At 39.7% G+C, this 18,504-nt stretch overlaps 3 protein-coding genes across 3 annotated transcripts; all 3 read left to right on the top strand.

Annotated features, from left to right (window-relative positions):
* Nucleotides 1-398: 398 nt before the first annotated feature.
* LOC25496359 (kunitz-type trypsin inhibitor-like 2 protein) lies at nucleotides 399-1,302 on the top strand. Its single transcript, XM_013596667.3, has one exon. The coding sequence runs from the start codon at nucleotides 445-447 to the stop codon at nucleotides 1,126-1,128; it is 684 nt and encodes a 227-aa protein (XP_013452121.1). The 5' UTR covers nucleotides 399-444; the 3' UTR covers nucleotides 1,129-1,302.
* Nucleotides 1,303-7,493: 6,191 nt separating this feature from the next.
* LOC120576013 (uncharacterized) lies at nucleotides 7,494-9,376 on the top strand. Its single transcript, XM_039826963.1, has 2 exons — nucleotides 7,494-9,274; nucleotides 9,358-9,376. Exons 1-2 carry the CDS (start codon nucleotides 7,494-7,496, stop codon nucleotides 9,374-9,376), a joined length of 1,800 nt encoding a protein of 599 aa, XP_039682897.1.
* A 183-nt stretch (nucleotides 9,377-9,559) lies between these two features.
* LOC120580857 (uncharacterized) lies at nucleotides 9,560-14,587 on the top strand. Its single transcript, XM_039835045.1, has one exon. The coding sequence runs from the start codon at nucleotides 9,591-9,593 to the stop codon at nucleotides 14,535-14,537; it is 4,947 nt and encodes a 1,648-aa protein (XP_039690979.1). The 5' UTR covers nucleotides 9,560-9,590; the 3' UTR covers nucleotides 14,538-14,587.
* The last annotated feature ends 3,917 nt before the right edge of the window (nucleotides 14,588-18,504 follow it).

Below are 18,504 nucleotides of genomic sequence, written 5' to 3'. Positions count from 1 at the left end.
ATCTTTTTTGTTTATAGCGACTTTGAATTTGTATTGTATGGATGTACTCTATCAATTTAAATTAAGAGAAATGATATTTGTACAACCATTTTATAACAACTTTATCTCTCATATACTCACATTATATTTTTACTTTCTCTCACTATTGTTTTGGTTTTCGTGCCAATACATACATTTCTTTGTAAAATTATGGTTGTCACATTAATAGATGTTCAAATAACACAACTCTTAAATTAATGAATATCGTGTTTTTTTAAAAAAATAAAAATAAAAAATAATAGTTTAAAGAGCATCTGTAAAACATGAACGTTGTTGGGTTCCTTGATATTTTTTATTTTGTAATGCATGTGATAAACATGAATTGTTTCTTAGAACAAGTCTATAAATAAAGGTTTCAATGATACAATAATTGCACCACAAATACACACAAACAAAAAAATTGCCATGAAGCCTACATTAGTTACCACCCTTTGCTTCCTCCTCTTTTCCTTCACCACCTACTTTCCATTACCCTTTACACATGCTGGTATTATCGTCAAAGATATATATGGGAAACCTGTTGTTCCTAGTGGAAGCTACTTTATTTGGCCTGATTACTTAGTAAGTGGTGGTGAATTGAGGCTTGGTGTAACAGAAAATTCAACATGTCCATTTACTGTACTTCAAGATTATTCTAACTATGGTCATGGCTTTCCAGTGAAATTTACCCCACAAAATCAAACAAGTAGTGACGATCCTATCACTTTAGGCTTGCATTTGGACATTGCATTCGATTACAAGCCAGTTTGTGCAGAATCCACCAAGTGGTTGGTGGTTGAAGCAGAAAATGAGTACCCTACACCATGGCTGGCTATTGATGGTACTGGAAAGAATGTTTATGATGATGGTTGGTTTGAACTTATTGCATACGAGAGAACCGGATATCTTATCTATTTCTGTCACAAGTTATCTTCTACACGAGGTGAATGTCGTTATATTAGTAGGAAGAATGACAAAAATGGAATGCGTTTGGTCTTTGATGATGGTGATTACTTAGCAGCGGTATTCGTTAACGTTGATGATATTGTTAGAGCTCGAGGATCATCAATAGTTAAGAAGGACCGCGCATTCACGCTACCTATGATCTGAATGCGTGAATGTGTGTTTTCTTTTGCCCGCTTCTATGTCTTTTCTTCTGTTCTTGCTTGAAATGTTCTGTATTTTTCTTTGTTGTTTCTTGTTCTCTTCATCCATGTAATGAGTTTAAGTACTCTTTGTAATCGTATCTCAATTTCAATAATGGGTTAACAGTGTTTTACCTCATATAATACATTTTATTTCCGGTTTTTAAAATATTATCAAAAATATTATTTAAATAAGTCAGAAATTTCTCTTCCCACCCTCTACCTTTTTAAAATCCTATTTTTTTTGTTGTTGCCGATTTAAATCTCTCAAGATTATTCAATTAGACGAGAGTAATTATCACGATTGAATTTGAAGGTGTAAATACTATAAACTACGCCCTCCGTCCATATATCTAAGCACCTATTTAACTTTATTTTTGTCCCTAAATGTAAACCCGTTTTCAAATTACTAGATGCATTTATTATATTTTTTCAAAACATACCTATAATTAATACTATTAACTTGTCTTGAAATATGAAAAGTTAAATTTAAGACACATACAAACTAATGACAATTTGGTAATATTAACACACAAAACAGACACATTAATTATATTGACAACTTTTCTTAAGAAATGTGAAAAATACAAAGGGGGTTTACATATAGGAACAGAGGGAGTAGACATTTTTCACGGTGTTTAACATTTTTGGATTCATAAATTCAAGAAGGTTGCTCTTCTGACATCCTTGATTTGCTAAAAAAATTAAAATACCGTTCGCAGATAGTTGAACATAACTGTCGTTCATCACGTCGACACTTTTAAAATCGGTCCAATCACTATTTTAGTCTTAAAATCCCATTAACAGAGTTGCAATTATCTGTCGTTCACCATGCAATGGTAGATAAGTACTGTTCGACGCTTTTTAAATTGGTGTAATAAATGTTTTGTTTTATTCCCTTTTTTTAGAGTCGTTTTCTCTTTGTCTTTTATTTTGTTCTTTTCTTTAGATCCTGTTTTTAGTCTTGGTTTTTTCTACTTTTCTTGTTTAATTTCTTGTTCTTTTCTTCAATCTAATGAGTTTTAGTGATCTTCGTAATTAATTCTCAATTTTAAATATTGATATGTCTGGTTATCACGGTGGTTCACGGATCTCTAGTGTGGTGGAGGGTGAGTCATCTTGATATATGAGAAATATGTATGCAGACTGTTAACACTCCAACGCTTAAGTCAGTATTTAAAAGAGATGATTACGTGTGAAATATGGTCAAAAGCGAAATGCACCATAAGGATGACTGAGTCTGAGAGTCACTCTTATTAGAGGAAATGACGGTTTTCTGTGTATTGTAACTAACTCTCATTTAAGATGATTGATTCAATGTATGAGATTTCCATTCCTTTTTTCTCTCTGAATTCAATCTCCTCACAAGCGTGTTAATGGTAATACATGCTTCTTTATGAATTAGTCAATTAGCATATGTGGCACCTAACAGGAAAAAGCAAGGAACAGCGACACTTCTTTCAAACCCTAGCAGAGCTTGAATCACGGATCAAAATTAATCGTTACACAATTCATATTAGGGTAAATTACACTTCCCTTCTCTCAAAGATGGTTGAATTACACTACCCTCTCCTCTTATGTTAAAATATACACTCCCCTCCCCTCTTATTCAAAATATATTAGAAAATATTTCACTCCCCTCCCTTGAGAGAAGCTTGAACTATATTCCCCTCCCCTCTTAAGTTAAAATCTACACTTTAGTCCCTCAATAATTTTTTATTTATTTTTAATAATCTAGCAAAAAAATAATTCAACACACTTTAAAAAAAATAGCATTGCGGGTTCATTTTAATATAATCAAATTTTGAATACATATCTTTCTCTATTTTTTATTCACAATTTCATTAACATATCGATTTAAACCCTATTATTATTTTTTGAAGGTGTCATACCCCAAATTTTGACCTAAGGTCCCACTGACACACGTCTCCGAACTCGGACCAGACTCGCATTTCAGTGAAAAATTCGGCAGGGAGGTATTTTGAAATACCTCATAAAGTTCCGAATCGGGCCCTCTTCTCTCAGTCTTTAATTATTTATTTCCATCTTTTAATTTAGAACTCTAATTTTAATTTTAGATTAAATTTCTTTTATTCCCATTTTAAAACCAAAAATATAGACAGTATCCTTTTATTATTTTTAATTTTTTTTTCTTTTTAATTAAAATCCCAAAATTGTCCAAAATAAGTCCAACAAAATAGTCCAAATTCATCTCAATCCTTATACACGTTCTGTTCCTTTTCCATCCCAATCCAAATCCAATTCACGCTTCCTCTAAAACAAATCCAGTAACAAACAGACGCATTTCCTTTTTTCTCCTCCACAAGCCACTGATTTTGTGCTCATCAGTAACAAATTCAAGCTTCAAACTCACTCTATAAATAGAGACCTGCACAACAAAGAAAAAACACGAAAAAAGAGAGGAAGAACACGGCAGAGAACCGCAACAACAACAACGGCATCGCACAAACACCCACACACGGCATCGCAACACGGCAGAACCGCAACAACAACAACGGCATCGCACAAACACCCACACACGGCATCGCAACACGGCACGGTAACACAACAAACACACGCACAGGCGCGCAACACAAGCACGCACGCGCACAACTCAACGTGAACACAGAACACGGCAACGCACACACAAAAGGAAATCGCGAACCAACACCATAACAAAACCGGAACCACAAGAAACAAAAAGGTATAAATCTCTTTCTTTTTTAGATCTAGACGTTTAGGTAAAGGTTTTGAGAATTTGAAGGTTAGAAGTGAGCAGAGGGAGAGAAGTAGAAGAGAAAGAGCAAAAAAAATTAAAAAAATAAAGCTGTTAGGGTTCCGGCGCGGTGGCGCCGCCGCACTGGCCGGCCAACCACCGCCGGAACCCCCATCCCACTCCGCCGGAGAAGAAGAGAGAGAACAGAGAAGAAGAGAGAGACCGGTGAGGAAGAGAGAGAAAGAAAATGAAAAATGAAAGGAAAAAAGACCCAACAGCCCTTATATACCCCCAAACGGGTCAACCCATGACCCGCGACCCACGACCCGCTTCGTTTTCCTTAAGCCCAATTTCTTTTTTTCTGCTTTCTGCACACCCCTGATTACTACTGCACCCCACCTTGTGTTTGGACCTTTTTTTTATTTTTTATTTTTATTCCTTTTCGTATTTGTTTATTTATTTTTAGCATTTTAATTTTTATTGCAGACCTTAGAATGTAAATAGGCTTTTTATGTAATAGTCATAGATTTTATATTTCTAACTTAGGGTAGCCGCGTTTTTTATTCTTTATGCTCCGTTAGTTTATATTCTAATTCATTTATTCAAAAACAACAAAAACATGCAAATAACCAAAAATCACAAAAACATTTTTTCATAATAAACCTTGATCCTAAATCAAGTGATCGTCCTTTTTTTCATTTTTATTTTTCTTAATCAAATATCAATCAATTTAATCATACTTCGAGTTATCTTTTTTTAAATAAAAAACACAAACGAATTCTTATTTGCCACTTGGCTTTTATTTTTTAAAACCTTTTTCAAAAACTAATAAAAAACACAAAACCAACCAAACGTCGTTTTCTACCCCGAACTACGAGGTTTTGATCCCTCACGGGTACGTAGGCAGAGGACCACGTCCTTCCAAATCAATAAAAAATGTAGATATTTAGGTATTTATTTTTCACTTTAATTCTTCTTTTCAAAATAAGCAAGCAAGTTATAGCACATTAATTAAATAAAAACCAGAGGTTCTCGTAGAGTACTACGGACATAAAGGGTGCTAACACCTTCCCTTTATGTAACTAACCCCCGAACCCTAAATCTTTTCAAATAGGGGTAGTTTGAACTTTTTTCCCCTTTTTAATAAAATTAAATGTTCAGTCGTGAAATAATTAGTGAGTCAAAAGCTAATCAAATAGCCTTGATCTCCAAAAAATGACGCGACAGAAATGGCGACTTCACTGGGGACCCCCCCTAAGAGGGTTGAGCCTAACTTGGCTTTATTTAATTCTTTGTGCTATAACTTGCTTAAAACAAAAAAAACAAAATAATAAAGATGGAAATAAATTCTATATATCTTTTATCTTCTCTCTTTCTTCCTTTCTTTTTAAATATGAGTGGTGAGATAAAGCCCTACACCCGGGTTTGAGAGAAACATAAGATAGGACGGTGGTATAACCAAAGTGCCTTTCCGAGAGTCAAGTCTCGTGTTTAGGTTCATGTGGTACAACCCCACTCAATGGAGGAATCTTGAAAGTAATCTATGTTGGCATGAATAGTCGTGTTGGCATTATATTTTCAAGTGACCGTCGAAGTTGAGGACCTTTAGTTACCCTTAACCCATCTTAGCCTTTTTAGGACGTAGTGCGGTGGCTAATCAAGAGTAGTCTTGAATTAGTTGATACGCGATACTACACTCAAATGAAACTTTCCTACGGATATTATTGGATCAAGAGTAGTCTTGTAACCTGATAACATTCGGAGGTAGTTGATGACTTTGGGAACTGGATAGAACCCGTGATACAGGTACAAATAAAACCATAGTCCTTACCAAATGGGGGGTTATTACCTTTAAACTCCAACATGATGAGTTTAACCTACGCATAATCATGCATACATGCATTCATTCATAATTTTATCTTTTCTCATCAAAAAAAATCGAAGGGCTTATACTTGTTTTTGTAAATATCATAGGCATGGAAAGAAGAAATACTAGAAAGTTTACATTCAGGAAATTGGATCTAGAGAACTTAAAGAAGCTTGCATTTGAAGTAACTAGCTTGGAGAATTTTCGTGATCGTCATGGGAATTTACTTGGTGTCCTCTGGACAAATATCGAGAAGGGGTGCTTGGAGACCTTGGTCCAGTTCTATGACCCTGCTTACCACTGTTTCACCTTTCCCGACTACCAGCTTATGCCTACCCTCGAAGAATACTCTCACTTAATTGGCCTACCCGTACTTGATAAGGTACCTTTCACTGGCTTAGAACCCTTTCCCAAAGCTGCCACCATTGCAAATGCCCTCCATCTCAAAACCTCCCTCATAAAAGAAAAACTTACCCTAAAAGGGAATCTCCCAAGCTTACCTACTAAATTTCTTTACCAACAAGCCTCCGATTTCTCCAAAACAAACAATGTTGAGGCCTTCTATTCTATCCTAGCTTTACTCATCTATGGCCTAGTATTATTCCCAAATATTGATAACTATGTTGACATCCATGCCATCCAAATTTTCCTCACAAAGAACCCAGTCCCCACATTGTTAGCTGATATATATCATTCCATTCACGATCGAACCCAAGTAGGTCGTGGAGCTATCCTTGGTTGCGCACCCTTACTATACAAATGGTTTACCTCTCACTTACCTCAGACCCACTCCTTTCAAGCCAACCCAGAAAACCTCTCCTGGCCCAAAAGAATCATGTCCCTTACCCCATCCGACATAACTTGGTACCGTGCTACTTATAACTTCACGAACATCATTGTCAGTTGTGGAGAATACTCAAATGTACCCCTTCTCGGTACGCAAGGAGGAATCAGCTACAATCCTATCCTTGCCAAACGTCAGTTCGGATGCCCAATGGAAGCTAAGCCAGATAACATCTACTTACAGGGTGAATTCTACTTCAACCATGAAGATCCCTCAAACAAAAGAGGGAGATTTGTCCAAGCATGGCATGCCATTCGCACACTCAATAGAAGCCAGTTGGCGAGGAGATCAGACTCTTTACAGGGGTCTTACACTCAATGGGTCATCAATAGAGCTTCCGATCTGGTCTTACCATACCATTTGCCAAGGTACCTATCCTCAACAACCCCAGCTCCGGCTTTACCCTTGGCCCCCGCAACTGTGGAGGAATGTCAAGAGAAGTTGGCCCGATCGGAATGTGTGGGTGCTACTTGGAAGAGGAAGTATGATGAAGCTATGCTCAAGATGGAAACTATGAGTGGTGAGATAGAACAACAAGAGCATGAGGTTCACAAGCTGAGACGGCAAATAGTAAAAAAGAATGTTCAGATCCGAGCTCAGAGCACAAGGCTATCACAATTTATCAGCGCAGGGGAGCGTTGGGAGTTCTTCAAAGATGCACATTCAGATTCTGATGAATAGTCTACTTCAAAGAGCTTGAGAGTTCCCAGTTTTTTTTTATTTTTGTTTTTAGCTTTAAGTTAGATATTTATCTTATTTATTTGCAAAGTCTATCCCTTGGCTTCGTTGTTTAGAAAGGGAATTATCTTATAGTATGCAATGGAACTCTCAACTATGATATTTACAAAAATACTTTCATAAGTCCTTCGATAAAAAATATACGTCTATTTTTGCATAAACATCATGCATCATCCTGCATTTCATAGTCTCAAATCAAAGTCTCACACAAACTTCCTTTTCCAGAGAAAAAGAGTCAACTCGTTTCATAAGGTGGCCCCACGTATCATCTACAAGTCAACCCGTACTCACTACACTCGAGCAAACGTAAAGAAGAAGATGGATTATCTTGAGCAGGAAAATCGGGTACTTCGTGAAGAAATGACAGCCATGCAGACTAGGATGGACGAGATGGCTGAATTAATAAAAACAATGGCAGAAACTCAGACTCAAGCTCAAGCACAGATTCAAGCACAAGCGCAAGCATCGGCACAAGCGCAAACTCAAGCTCAGGCCGTAACAGAAGCGCAGGCCCGATCACAAGCACCTCCACCCCCTCCTCCTATCAGAACTCAGGCCGAGGCATCTTCTTCTTGGACGCTATGTGCTGACACTCCAACGCAGTCCGCTCCGCAACGTTCCGCGCCTTGGTTTCCACCTTTCACTGCTGGGGAGATATTTCGTCCTATCACTTGTGAAGCTCAGATGCCCACTCACCAGTACACGGCTCAAGTACCCCTACCTGCCATGAGGGTCACTCCAGCCACCATGACCTACTCAGCACCTGTGATACATACAGTCCCGCAAACTGAAGAACCTATTTTTCATTCAGGGAATGTAGAGGCTTACGAGGAAGTAAACGACTTACGAGAAAAGTATGATGAACTACGCCGAGACATGAAAGCCCTCCGTGAAAAAGGGAAATTTGGGAAGACTGCGTACGATCTCTGTTTGGTACCGAGTGTGCAGGTGCCTCACAAATTCAAGATTCCAGACTTCGAGAAATACAAAGGGAGTTCTTGCCTTGAGGAACATCTAAAAATGTATGTGAGAAGGATGCCTGCGTATGCCCAAGATGATCAGATTCTTATTTACTACTTCCAAGAAAGCTTGACCGGCCCTGCTTCAAAGTGGTACACAAACCTAGACAAAACAAGGGTTCAAACTTTCCGTGACCTTTGCGAAGCTTTCGTGGAACAATACAGTTACAATGTAGACATGACTCCGGACCGAAGTGATCTCCAAGCTATGACTCAGGGAGATAAAGAGACGTTCAAAGAGTATGCCCAACGGTGGAGAGACACCGCTGCACAAGTCAGCCCACGAATTGAGGAGAAAGAGATGACCAAGCTCTTCCTAAAAACTTTGAATCATTTTTATTACAAAAAGATGGTCGGGAGTACTCCAAAGAGCTTCGCGGAGATGGTTGGTATGGGAGTACAGTTAGAAGAAGGAGTCCGAGAAGGACGCTTAGTAAAGAATACAACTCCTGCCAGTGGGACCAAGAAGACCGGGAACCATTTCCCGAGGAAGAAAGAACAAGAAGTCAGTATGGTGACTCATGGAGGGCCTCAACAAACTTATCCAGCCTATCAACACATTGCTGCCATCACACCCACCTCTCACCCTTTTCAACAAACAAATAACCATCCTCAAATACCACAATATCCTCAAATACCACAATATCCTCAATTCCCACAAAATCCTTCACCACAAAATGTCCAACAACAAAATTTCCAACAACAACCATACCAACAGCAACCATACCAACAATACCCATATCAACAATACCCTCAACAAAGTTTCCAACAACAACCTTATCAACAACGCCCACAACAACCTCGACCACCAAGAATGCCGATTAACCCAATACCAGTCACCTATGCAGAATTACTTCCCGGCTTACTCAAGAAAAACCTTGTCCAAACTAGAACAGCTCCTCCTATCCCAGAAAAACTACCATCTTGGTATAGACTTGACCAGACTTGTGACTTCCATGAAGGGGGCCGTGGCCATAACATTGAAACTTGTTATGCCTTTAAAAGCACAGTGCAGAGGTTGATCAATGATGGAAAAATAACTTTCACAGACTCGGCGCCAAATGTTCAAACAAACCCATTGCCGAATCATGGTGCCGCAACAGTCAACATGATCGAAGATTGTCAAAAGACTCGTCCCATTCTGAATGTGCAACATATCAGAACACCTTTGGTCCCGTTACATGCCAAGTTATGCAAAGTCGACCTTTTTGAGCATGATCATGACCTCTGTGAAATATGCCTTATGAACTCCGGAGGATGTCAGAAAGTAAGAAATGATATTCAAGGGCTTCTAGACCGAGGAGAGCTTGTGGTCGAAAGGAAGTGCGATGATGTGTGTGTAATAACTCCCGAAGGACCTTTGGAGGTATTTTACGACAGTCGAAAGTCAACTATCACCCCTCTGGTGATCTGCTTACCAGGCCCACTGCCATATGCTTCTGAAAAAGCCATTCCATACAAATACAAAGCCACCATGATTGAAGAGGGTCGTGAGGTTCCAATACCGCCTCTGTCCAGTGTGGATAATATTGTTGAAGACAGCAGAGTTTTGAGAAATGGGCGCGTTGTCCCCATAGTGTTCCCAAAGAGGATTGATGCTACAGTAAACAAGGAGGTTCGGACTAAAGATGCTGATGTCGCCAAAGAAGTGGATCAACCCAAAGAGGCTGGCACAAGTGCAGAGTTTGATGAGATTCTCAAGTTAATAAAGAAGAGCGAGTACAGGGTTGTTGACCAACTGATGCAGACTCCATCCAAAATATCCATAATGTCTTTATTACTAAATTCTGAGGCCCATAAAGATGCATTAATGAAGGTCTTAGAACAAGCTTTTGTGGATTATGACGTAACGGTGGGTCAGTTTGGCGGAATAGTAGGGAACATCACTGCATGCAACAACTTGAGTTTCAGCGATGAAGAGCTCCCAGCAGAAGGAAGGAACCATAATCGGGCGCTGCATATATCTGTGAACTGTAAAACTGATGCTTTGTCAAATGTGCTGGTGGATACTGGATCATCTTTGAATGTGTTGTCCAAAACAACTTATACCCAGCTCGCTTACCAAGGCGCACCTTTGAGACGAAGTGGGGTAATGGTGAAAGCTTTTGATGGCTCGAGGAAGGATGTCCTTGGAGAGGTGGTTCTACCTATCACAGTTGGGCCACAAGTTTTTCAAGTTAATTTTCAAGTCATGGACATTCAAGCTTCATATAGCTGCTTACTGGGTCGACCCTGGATTCACGAGGCAGGGGCTGTCACATCCACGCTGCATCAAAAGCTGAAGTTTGTGAAGAATGGGAAGCTAGTAACTGTAAACGGTGAAGAGGCTTTATTGGTGAGTCATTTGTCATCTTTCTCTTTCATTGGGGCAGACGACGTCGAAGGGACACCTTTTCAAGGGTTTACTATAGAAGATAAGAATACCAAGAAGAATGAAGCCTCTATCTCGTCTCTGAAAGATGCTCAGAAGGTCATACAAGCAGGAGGGTCCACAAGCTGGGGAAAGCTGATAGAGCTTCCAGAAAACAAGCACCGAGAAGGTTTAGGTTTCTTCCCATCTACTAGTTTGTCCACAGCAAAGAAGGGCACTTTCCACAGTTCGGGCTTTATCCATGCAATCATTGAAGATGATCCTGAAAGTGTGCCACGAGGTTTTATAACACCAGGAGTATCCAGCCACAATTGGGTTGCCATAGATGTTCCTTTTGTTGCTCACTTGTCCAAATTAGAAATCGACGAACCCGTTGAACAACATAACCCTATGATCTCTCCCAACTTTGAGTTCCCTGTGTATGAAGCAGAGGAAGAAGAGAATGAAGAGATCCCTGACGAAATCTTTCGACTACTCGAACAAGAGAAGAAGACCATTCAGCCTTATGGGGACGAACTAGAAGTGATTAACTTGGGCACCAAAGAAGACAAGAAAGAAATCAAGGTTGGGGCATCGCTCGAAACAAGTGTTAAAAAGCAAGTGATAGAGCTCCTCAAAGAATATGTTGATGTGTTTGCCTGGTCCTACCAAGATATGCCAGGTCTAGACACTGATATTGTGGTACATCACCTACCTTTGAAACCTGAATGTCCGCCAGTCAAACAAAAGTTGAGAAGAACACGTCCTGACATGGCTCTCAAAATCAAAGAAGAGGTACAGAAACAGATCGACGCTGGTTTCCTCATCACATCAAATTACCCCCAGTGGTTAGCTAACATAGTGCCTGTTCCAAAGAAAGATGGTAAGGTCAGAATGTGTGTTGACTACCGTGATTTAAACAAAGCTAGCCCGAAAGACGACTTTCCTTTACCTCATATTGACGTGTTGGTTGACAGTACTGCAAAGTCTAAAGTCTTCTCATTCATGGATGGATTCTCCGGTTATAATCAAATCAAGATGGCACCCGAAGATAGAGAGAAAACATCATTTATTACACCTTGGGGCACTTTTTGCTACAAAGTAATGCCGTTCGGTTTAATCAATGCAGGAGCTACTTACCAGAGGGGGATGACTACTCTTTTCCACGATATGATACATAAAGAGATTGAGGTCTATGTGGATGATATGATAGTCAAGTCGATTACTGAAGAAGACCATGTCAAGTATCTACAGAAGATGTTCCAGCGCCTGAGGAAGTACAAACTTCGTCTAAATCCCAACAAATGCACTTTTGGTGTCAGATCCGGAAAGCTTCTAGGTTTCATTGTCAGCCAGAAAGGCATCGAAGTAGATCCTGACAAAGTCAAAGCCATCAGAGAGATGCCTGCTCCGAGAACAGAAAAAGAAGTAAGGGGTTTTCTTGGACGACTAAATTACATCTCCCGTTTCATTTCTCATATGACTGCAACTTGTGGGCCGATATTCAAACTACTCCGCAAAGAACAAAGTATTGTGTGGACCGAAGATTACCAGAAGGCTTTTGACAGCATAAAGAAGTACTTGCTAGAACCACCGATTCTCATCCCTCCAGTTGAAGGAAGACCTTTGATCATGTACCTAACAGTGCTAGAAAATTCCATGGGTTGTGTGCTCGGACAACAAGATGAAACCGGAAGAAAAGAGCACGCCATTTATTATTTAAGCAAAAAGTTTACTGAATGTGAATCTCGCTACTCCATGCTCGAGAAGACGTGTTGTGCTCTAGCCTGGGCTGCCAAACGCCTCCGTCATTATATGATTAATCACACTACTTGGCTGGTATCTAAAATGGATCCAATCAAGTACATATTTGAGAAGCCCGCTTTGACAGGAAGGATTGCACGGTGGCAGATGCTACTATCTGAATATGATATCGAGTACCGTTCCCAGAAGGCAATTAAAGGCAGTATTCTTGCTGATCACTTAGCTCACCAACCGCTCGAAGACTATCAACCTATCAAGTTTGACTTCCCTGATGAAGAGATTATGTATCTAAAGATGAAAGATTGTGACGAACCACTATTCGGAGAAGGTCCTGATCCAGATTCAGTATGGGGTTTGATATTTGATGGGGCTGTCAATGTATACGGCAACGGCATAGGGGCAGTACTCCTTACTCCTAAAGGTGCTCACATCCCTTTCACAGCAAGACTCCGGTTTGACTGCACGAACAACATCGCTGAATATGAAGCCTGCATCGTGGGTATTGAAGAAGCCATTGATCTAAGAATCAAGAACATCGAAATATATGGAGATTCAGCTCTTGTAATCAACCAGATCAAAGGAAAATGGGAAACTCTTCACGCAGGACTAATACCTTATCGAGACTATGCAAGACGTTTATTGACCTTCTTCAACAAAGTGGAACTACATCATATCCCTCGAGATGAGAATCAGATGGCTGATGCCTTGGCTACTTTGTCTTCAATGATCAAGGTGAATCATCACAATGACGTGCCACTAATCAGTGTCAAATTCCTTGATAGACCCGCTTATGTGTTTGCCGCTGAAGCAGTTTTCGACGATAAACTGTGGTTTCATGATATTAAAGTGTTTCTCCAAACTCGAGAGTATCCTCCTGGAGCATCCAACAAAGATAAGAAGACTCTCAGAAGATTATCTAGTAATTTCTTCCTAAATGGGGATATCTTGTACAAAAGAAACTTTGACACGGTCTTGCTCAGATGTGTAGACAAATATGAAGCTGATTTATTGATACATGAAATACACGAAGGATCCTTTGGAATTCATCCTAATGGGCACACAATGGCTAAAAAGATATTGCGAGCAGGCTACTACTGGATGACAATGGAATCAGATTGCTACAAGCATACCAGAAAGTGTCACAAGTGTCAGATATACGCCGACAAGATTCATATGCCGCCAACCACACTCAATTTGCTTTCCTCTCCGTGGCCTTTCTCTATGTGGGGCATTGACATGATCGGAAGAATTGAGCCCAAAGCTTCAAATGGACACCGTTTTATCCTAGTGGCTATTGACTACTTCACTAAGTGGGTCGAGGCCGCATCGTATGCCAATGTGACCAAACAAGTGGTGGTCAAATTTATCAAGAATCATATCATTTGTCGTTATGGCATCCCCAACCGGATCATCACCGACAACGGAACAAATCTAAACAACAAGATGATGAAAGAATTGTGTGATGATTTCAAAATCGAGCACCATAACTCTTCACCTTACAGACCCCAAATGAATGGTGCTGTCGAAGCTGCAAATAAGAATATAAAGAGGATTGTCCAGAAGATGGTGGTGACTTATAAAGATTGGCATGAAATGCTTCCCTTTGCATTACATGGATATCGTACTTCTATACGCACATCAACAGGGGCAACTCCCTTCTCCCTGGTATACGGCATGGAGGCAGTACTTCCTGTAGAAGTCGAAATTCCATCATTGAGAGTCCTAATGGAGGCTGACTTATCAGAAGCTGAATGGGTTCAGAATAGATACGACCAGTTGAATCTAATTGAAGAAAAGCGCATGGCGGCCCTATGTCACGGACAGTTATATCAAAAAAGGATGAAACAGGCTTTTGACAAGAAAGTTCGTCCCCGTGAGTTTAAAGAAGGTGATCTCGTGCTCAAAAAGATTTTCTCTTTCCAACCAGACTCCCGAGGCAAGTGGGCTCCTAATTATGAAGGACCGTATGTTGTTAAAAAGGCCTTCTCAGGTGGTGCCATGACTCTACAAACCATGGACGGTGAAGAACTTCCACGACCTGTGAACACAGATGCAGTCAAGAAATACTTTGTCTAAAAATTTTAAAAGAACAGCTCGGTAAGTCGAAAACCCGAAAAGGGCGACTTAGGCAAAAATGAGCGTCTCGGTGGACTGAAAACCCGAAAAGGGCGGTCCAGGCAAAAATTAGAGACAATAAACAGAGATCATTATCCTGATAGAGTGAAAACCCGAAAGGGCAGTCTATGCAAAAATTAAGGATTTTCAAAAAAAAAAAAAAAAAAAAAAAAAAAAAAAAAAAAAAAAAAAAGGGAAAATAGAGACAAAGTAACTGCGTCCAGTCGAACACAGATACACTTGGGGCATACCTGATATCAAAAACATTCGAGCCACAAGATAACGGATTTCAAAGTTGCTAGAGAACGATAGGGTTATGAAGTTCAACGTACCTTTCCATTTTAAATTACCATTTCTTTTCAAACTTTGTAAATAACTCCATGAAGTCATGCCATTGGCATAGCGTCATTCGATTAATAAACTTTGAGCCTTTACCTCTCTTTTGACTCCTACTTATTCTGTTTCTCGATTTTTTCCTCTTTTACTGATGATAATACTTTGAAATAGATTTCTAAAAAGGGGTTATATAATAAAAAGCATAAACAAATAGATACAACTTGGCACTCGGGAGTAAGAAAGGCATATATCAACTCAAGAGAGGTTAGATCCTGCTAAAAGCGTGGCTCGACACTAAGGAAAGTCTCTGAATAAACAAATACAAAAATAATACAAAGAAGCTCGCTAAGTTGAAAACCTGAAAAGGCGACTTAGGCAACAGAGAGCGTCCCGGTGGACTGAAAACCCGAAAGGGCGGTCCAGGCAAAAATTAGGGGCAAAACAAAAAAATAGATATTCGCGGTGGACTGAAAACCCGAAAGGGCGGTCCAGGCAAAAATTAGGGATTTTCTTTTAATAAAACAAAAGGTATGACTGCGGAAGTATACCAATGGAAGGACACTCTGTGCCGGTTTACAAATGGCGACTTCTTCAAACTTTTTTCATCGACAATGGGCTCACCCCCCAGGAGGCATCGGTGGCTACCTAGTGCCAGGTTCTTACACCATCAACGGTTCGATTTGCTCACAATAATATCATCTCCAAGGAAGGTTGCCGAGTGTTTGTAATGCAATGTCGGTCCGACTCCCATCTTACCTGTCTTGTCTCAGTTCATCGATTCACGTGTCATGTACATTCACATATCCATACATTCATACAATCATGCATTCACCAATACTTTCACATGATCATACGTTTACGCGTACACGACATATGCATAACATCAATTCACACATAATCGCATCAGTCAAAGCTTACCATTGTGTCAAGCCGCAAGTTTCTACAAATGAGCGTCTTCCATTTCAAATTTCAAATTCAAAAGTGTCATCCCCGGCGTAAAGCCGTACTAGTTATGTCACTAATCAAAGTCAATTTCAATTTTAGTTTCAAAAGTGTCATCCCCGGCGTAAAGCCGTACTAGTTATGTCACTAATCAAAGTCAATTTCAATTTTAGTTTCGAAGTGACATCCCCGGCAGAAGGCCGTACTAGTCATGGCGCTGGTTTGATCTCGATGTCAACTTCAAACTCAAGGTATCATCCCCAGCATAGCTGTTCTAGAGATGTCACCAATCCAAACTTTTCAAGCAACCAAGTTCCAACCAACGAACAGCTTGTGTCTTTATTTTAAGTAACCAGTTCCAACCAACGAACAACTTATGTTTCAAGCGACCGATTCCAACAAACGAATAGCCTATGACAGTTCTTTCCCTTTCGAGCAACCAGTTCCAACGAACGAACAACTCATATCAATCTTTTATCTTTATACCCAGCGACCGATTCCAACAAACGAATAGCCTATGCCAATGTCTTTTACCTTCCGAGCAACTAGTTCCAACAAACGAACAACTCATGTCCATCTTTTATCTTTATGCTCAGTGACCAGTTCCAACCAACGAACAGCCTGTGACAAGTGGCCAATTTCAACCAACAAAAAGCTTGTATCCTTCTATTATTTCATTTTCAAAACCAAGTCCACAAATGGACATTGAGGTCTGAACCTTTGCACTTTGTTTCGAGATGTCGAGACAATGAGGAACAATCATCTTCCCCAGTGAAACCAGATTCCCCAATAAAGTCGGATCCCTTTCTTCGAAGAATTTGGGTATCCTAGTGTCTTCTCATTCCAGTCGAGCCGTCACTGTCATCATGCATTCATAATTAAATCATGAGCATTCATAAACCTCTTAGGTCAAAATTGGTGCACTTTTGTATTTAAGTCTCTTCGGCTCGTCGAGTCGAAAATTTTACCTTCGAATCTCTGAGCGAAGAAACTTAAATAGGGGCATCTGTCATACCCCAAATTTTGACCTAAGGTCCCACTGACACACGTCTCCGAACTCGGACCAGACTCGCATTTCAGTGAAAAATTCGGCAGGGAGGTATTTTGAAATACCTCATAAAGTTCCGAATCGGGCCCTCTTCTCTCAGTCTTTAATTATTTATTTCCATCTTTTAATTTAGAACTCTAATTTTAATTTTAGATTAAATTTCTTTTATTCCCATTTTAAAACCAAAAATATAGACAGTATCCTTTTATTATTTTTAATTTTTTTTTCTTTTTAATTAAAATCCCAAAATTGTCCAAAATAAGTCCAACAAAATAGTCCAAATTCATCTCAATCCTTATACACGTTCTGTTCCTTTTCCATCCCAATCCAAATCCAATTCACGCTTCCTCTAAAACAAATCCAGTAACAAACAGACGCATTTCCTTTTTTCTCCTCCACAAGCCACTGATTTTGTGCTCATCAGTAACAAATTCAAGCTTCAAACTCACTCTATAAATAGAGACCTGCACAACAAAGAAAAAACACGAAAAAAGAGAGGAAGAACACGGCAGAGAACCGCAACAACAACAACGGCATCGCACAAACACCCACACACGGCATCGCAACACGGCAGAACCGCAACAACAACAACGGCATCGCACAAACACCCACACACGGCATCGCAACACGGCACGGTAACACAACAAACACACGCACAGGCGCGCAACACAAGCACGCACGCGCACAACTCAACGTGAACACAGAACACGACAACGCACACACAAAAGGAAATCGTGAACCAACACCATAACAAAACCGGAACCACAAGAAACAAAAAGGTATAAATCTCTTTCTTTTTTAGATCTAGACGTTTAGGTAAAGGTTTTGAGAATTTGAAGGTTAGAAGTGAGCAGAGGGAGAGAAGTAGAAGAGAAAGAGCAAAAAAAATTAAAAAAATAAAGCTGTTAGGGTTCCGGCGCGGTGGCGCCGCCGCACTGGCCGGCCAACCACCGCCGGAACCCCCATCCCACTCCGCCGGAGAAGAAGAGAGAGAACAGAGAAGAAGAGAGAGACCGGTGAGGAAGAGAGAGAAAGAAAATGAAAAATGAAAGGAAAAAAGACCCAACAGCCCTTATATACCCCCCAAACGGGTCAACCCATGACCCGCGACCCACGACCCGCTTCGTTTTCCTTAAGCCCAATTTCTTTTTTTCTGCTTTCTGCACACCCCTGATTACTACTGCACCCCACCTTGTGTTTGGACCTTTTTTTTATTTTTTATTTTTATTCCTTTTCGTATTTGTTTATTTATTTTTAGCATTTTAATTTTTATTGCAGACCTTAGAATGTAAATAGGCTTTTTATGTAATAGTCATAGATTTTATATTTCTAACTTAGGGTAGCCGCGTTTTTTATTCTTTATGCTCCGTTAGTTTATATTCTAATTCATTTATTCAAAAACAACAAAAACATGCAAATAACCAAAAATCACAAAAACATTTTTTCATAATAAACCTTGATCCTAAATCAAGTGATCGTCCTTTTTTTCATTTTTATTTTTCTTAATCAAATATCAATCAATTTAATCATACTTCGAGTTATCTTTTTTTAAATAAAAAACACAAACGAATTCTTATTTGCCACTTGGCTTTTATTTTTTAA

The sequence above is a fragment of the Medicago truncatula genome, chromosome 6, assembly GCF_003473485.1.
Source record: "Medicago truncatula cultivar Jemalong A17 chromosome 6, MtrunA17r5.0-ANR, whole genome shotgun sequence".
Classification (NCBI taxonomy): domain Eukaryota; kingdom Viridiplantae; phylum Streptophyta; class Magnoliopsida; order Fabales; family Fabaceae; genus Medicago; species Medicago truncatula.
Note: the sequence above shows the minus strand (reverse complement) of the source record. Positions and strands in the feature narration are given on the sequence as shown.

Excerpts from the sequence above, each read along its gene's own strand:
- LOC120576013 (XM_039826963.1), top strand. The coding sequence starts at position 7,494 with ATGCATCATCCTGCATTTCATAGTCTCAAATCAAAGTCTCACACAAAC.
- LOC120580857 (XM_039835045.1), top strand. The coding sequence starts at position 9,591 with ATGAACTCCGGAGGATGTCAGAAAGTAAGAAATGATATTCAAGGGCTT.
- LOC25496359 (XM_013596667.3), top strand. The coding sequence starts at position 445 with ATGAAGCCTACATTAGTTACCACCCTTTGCTTCCTCCTCTTTTCCTTC.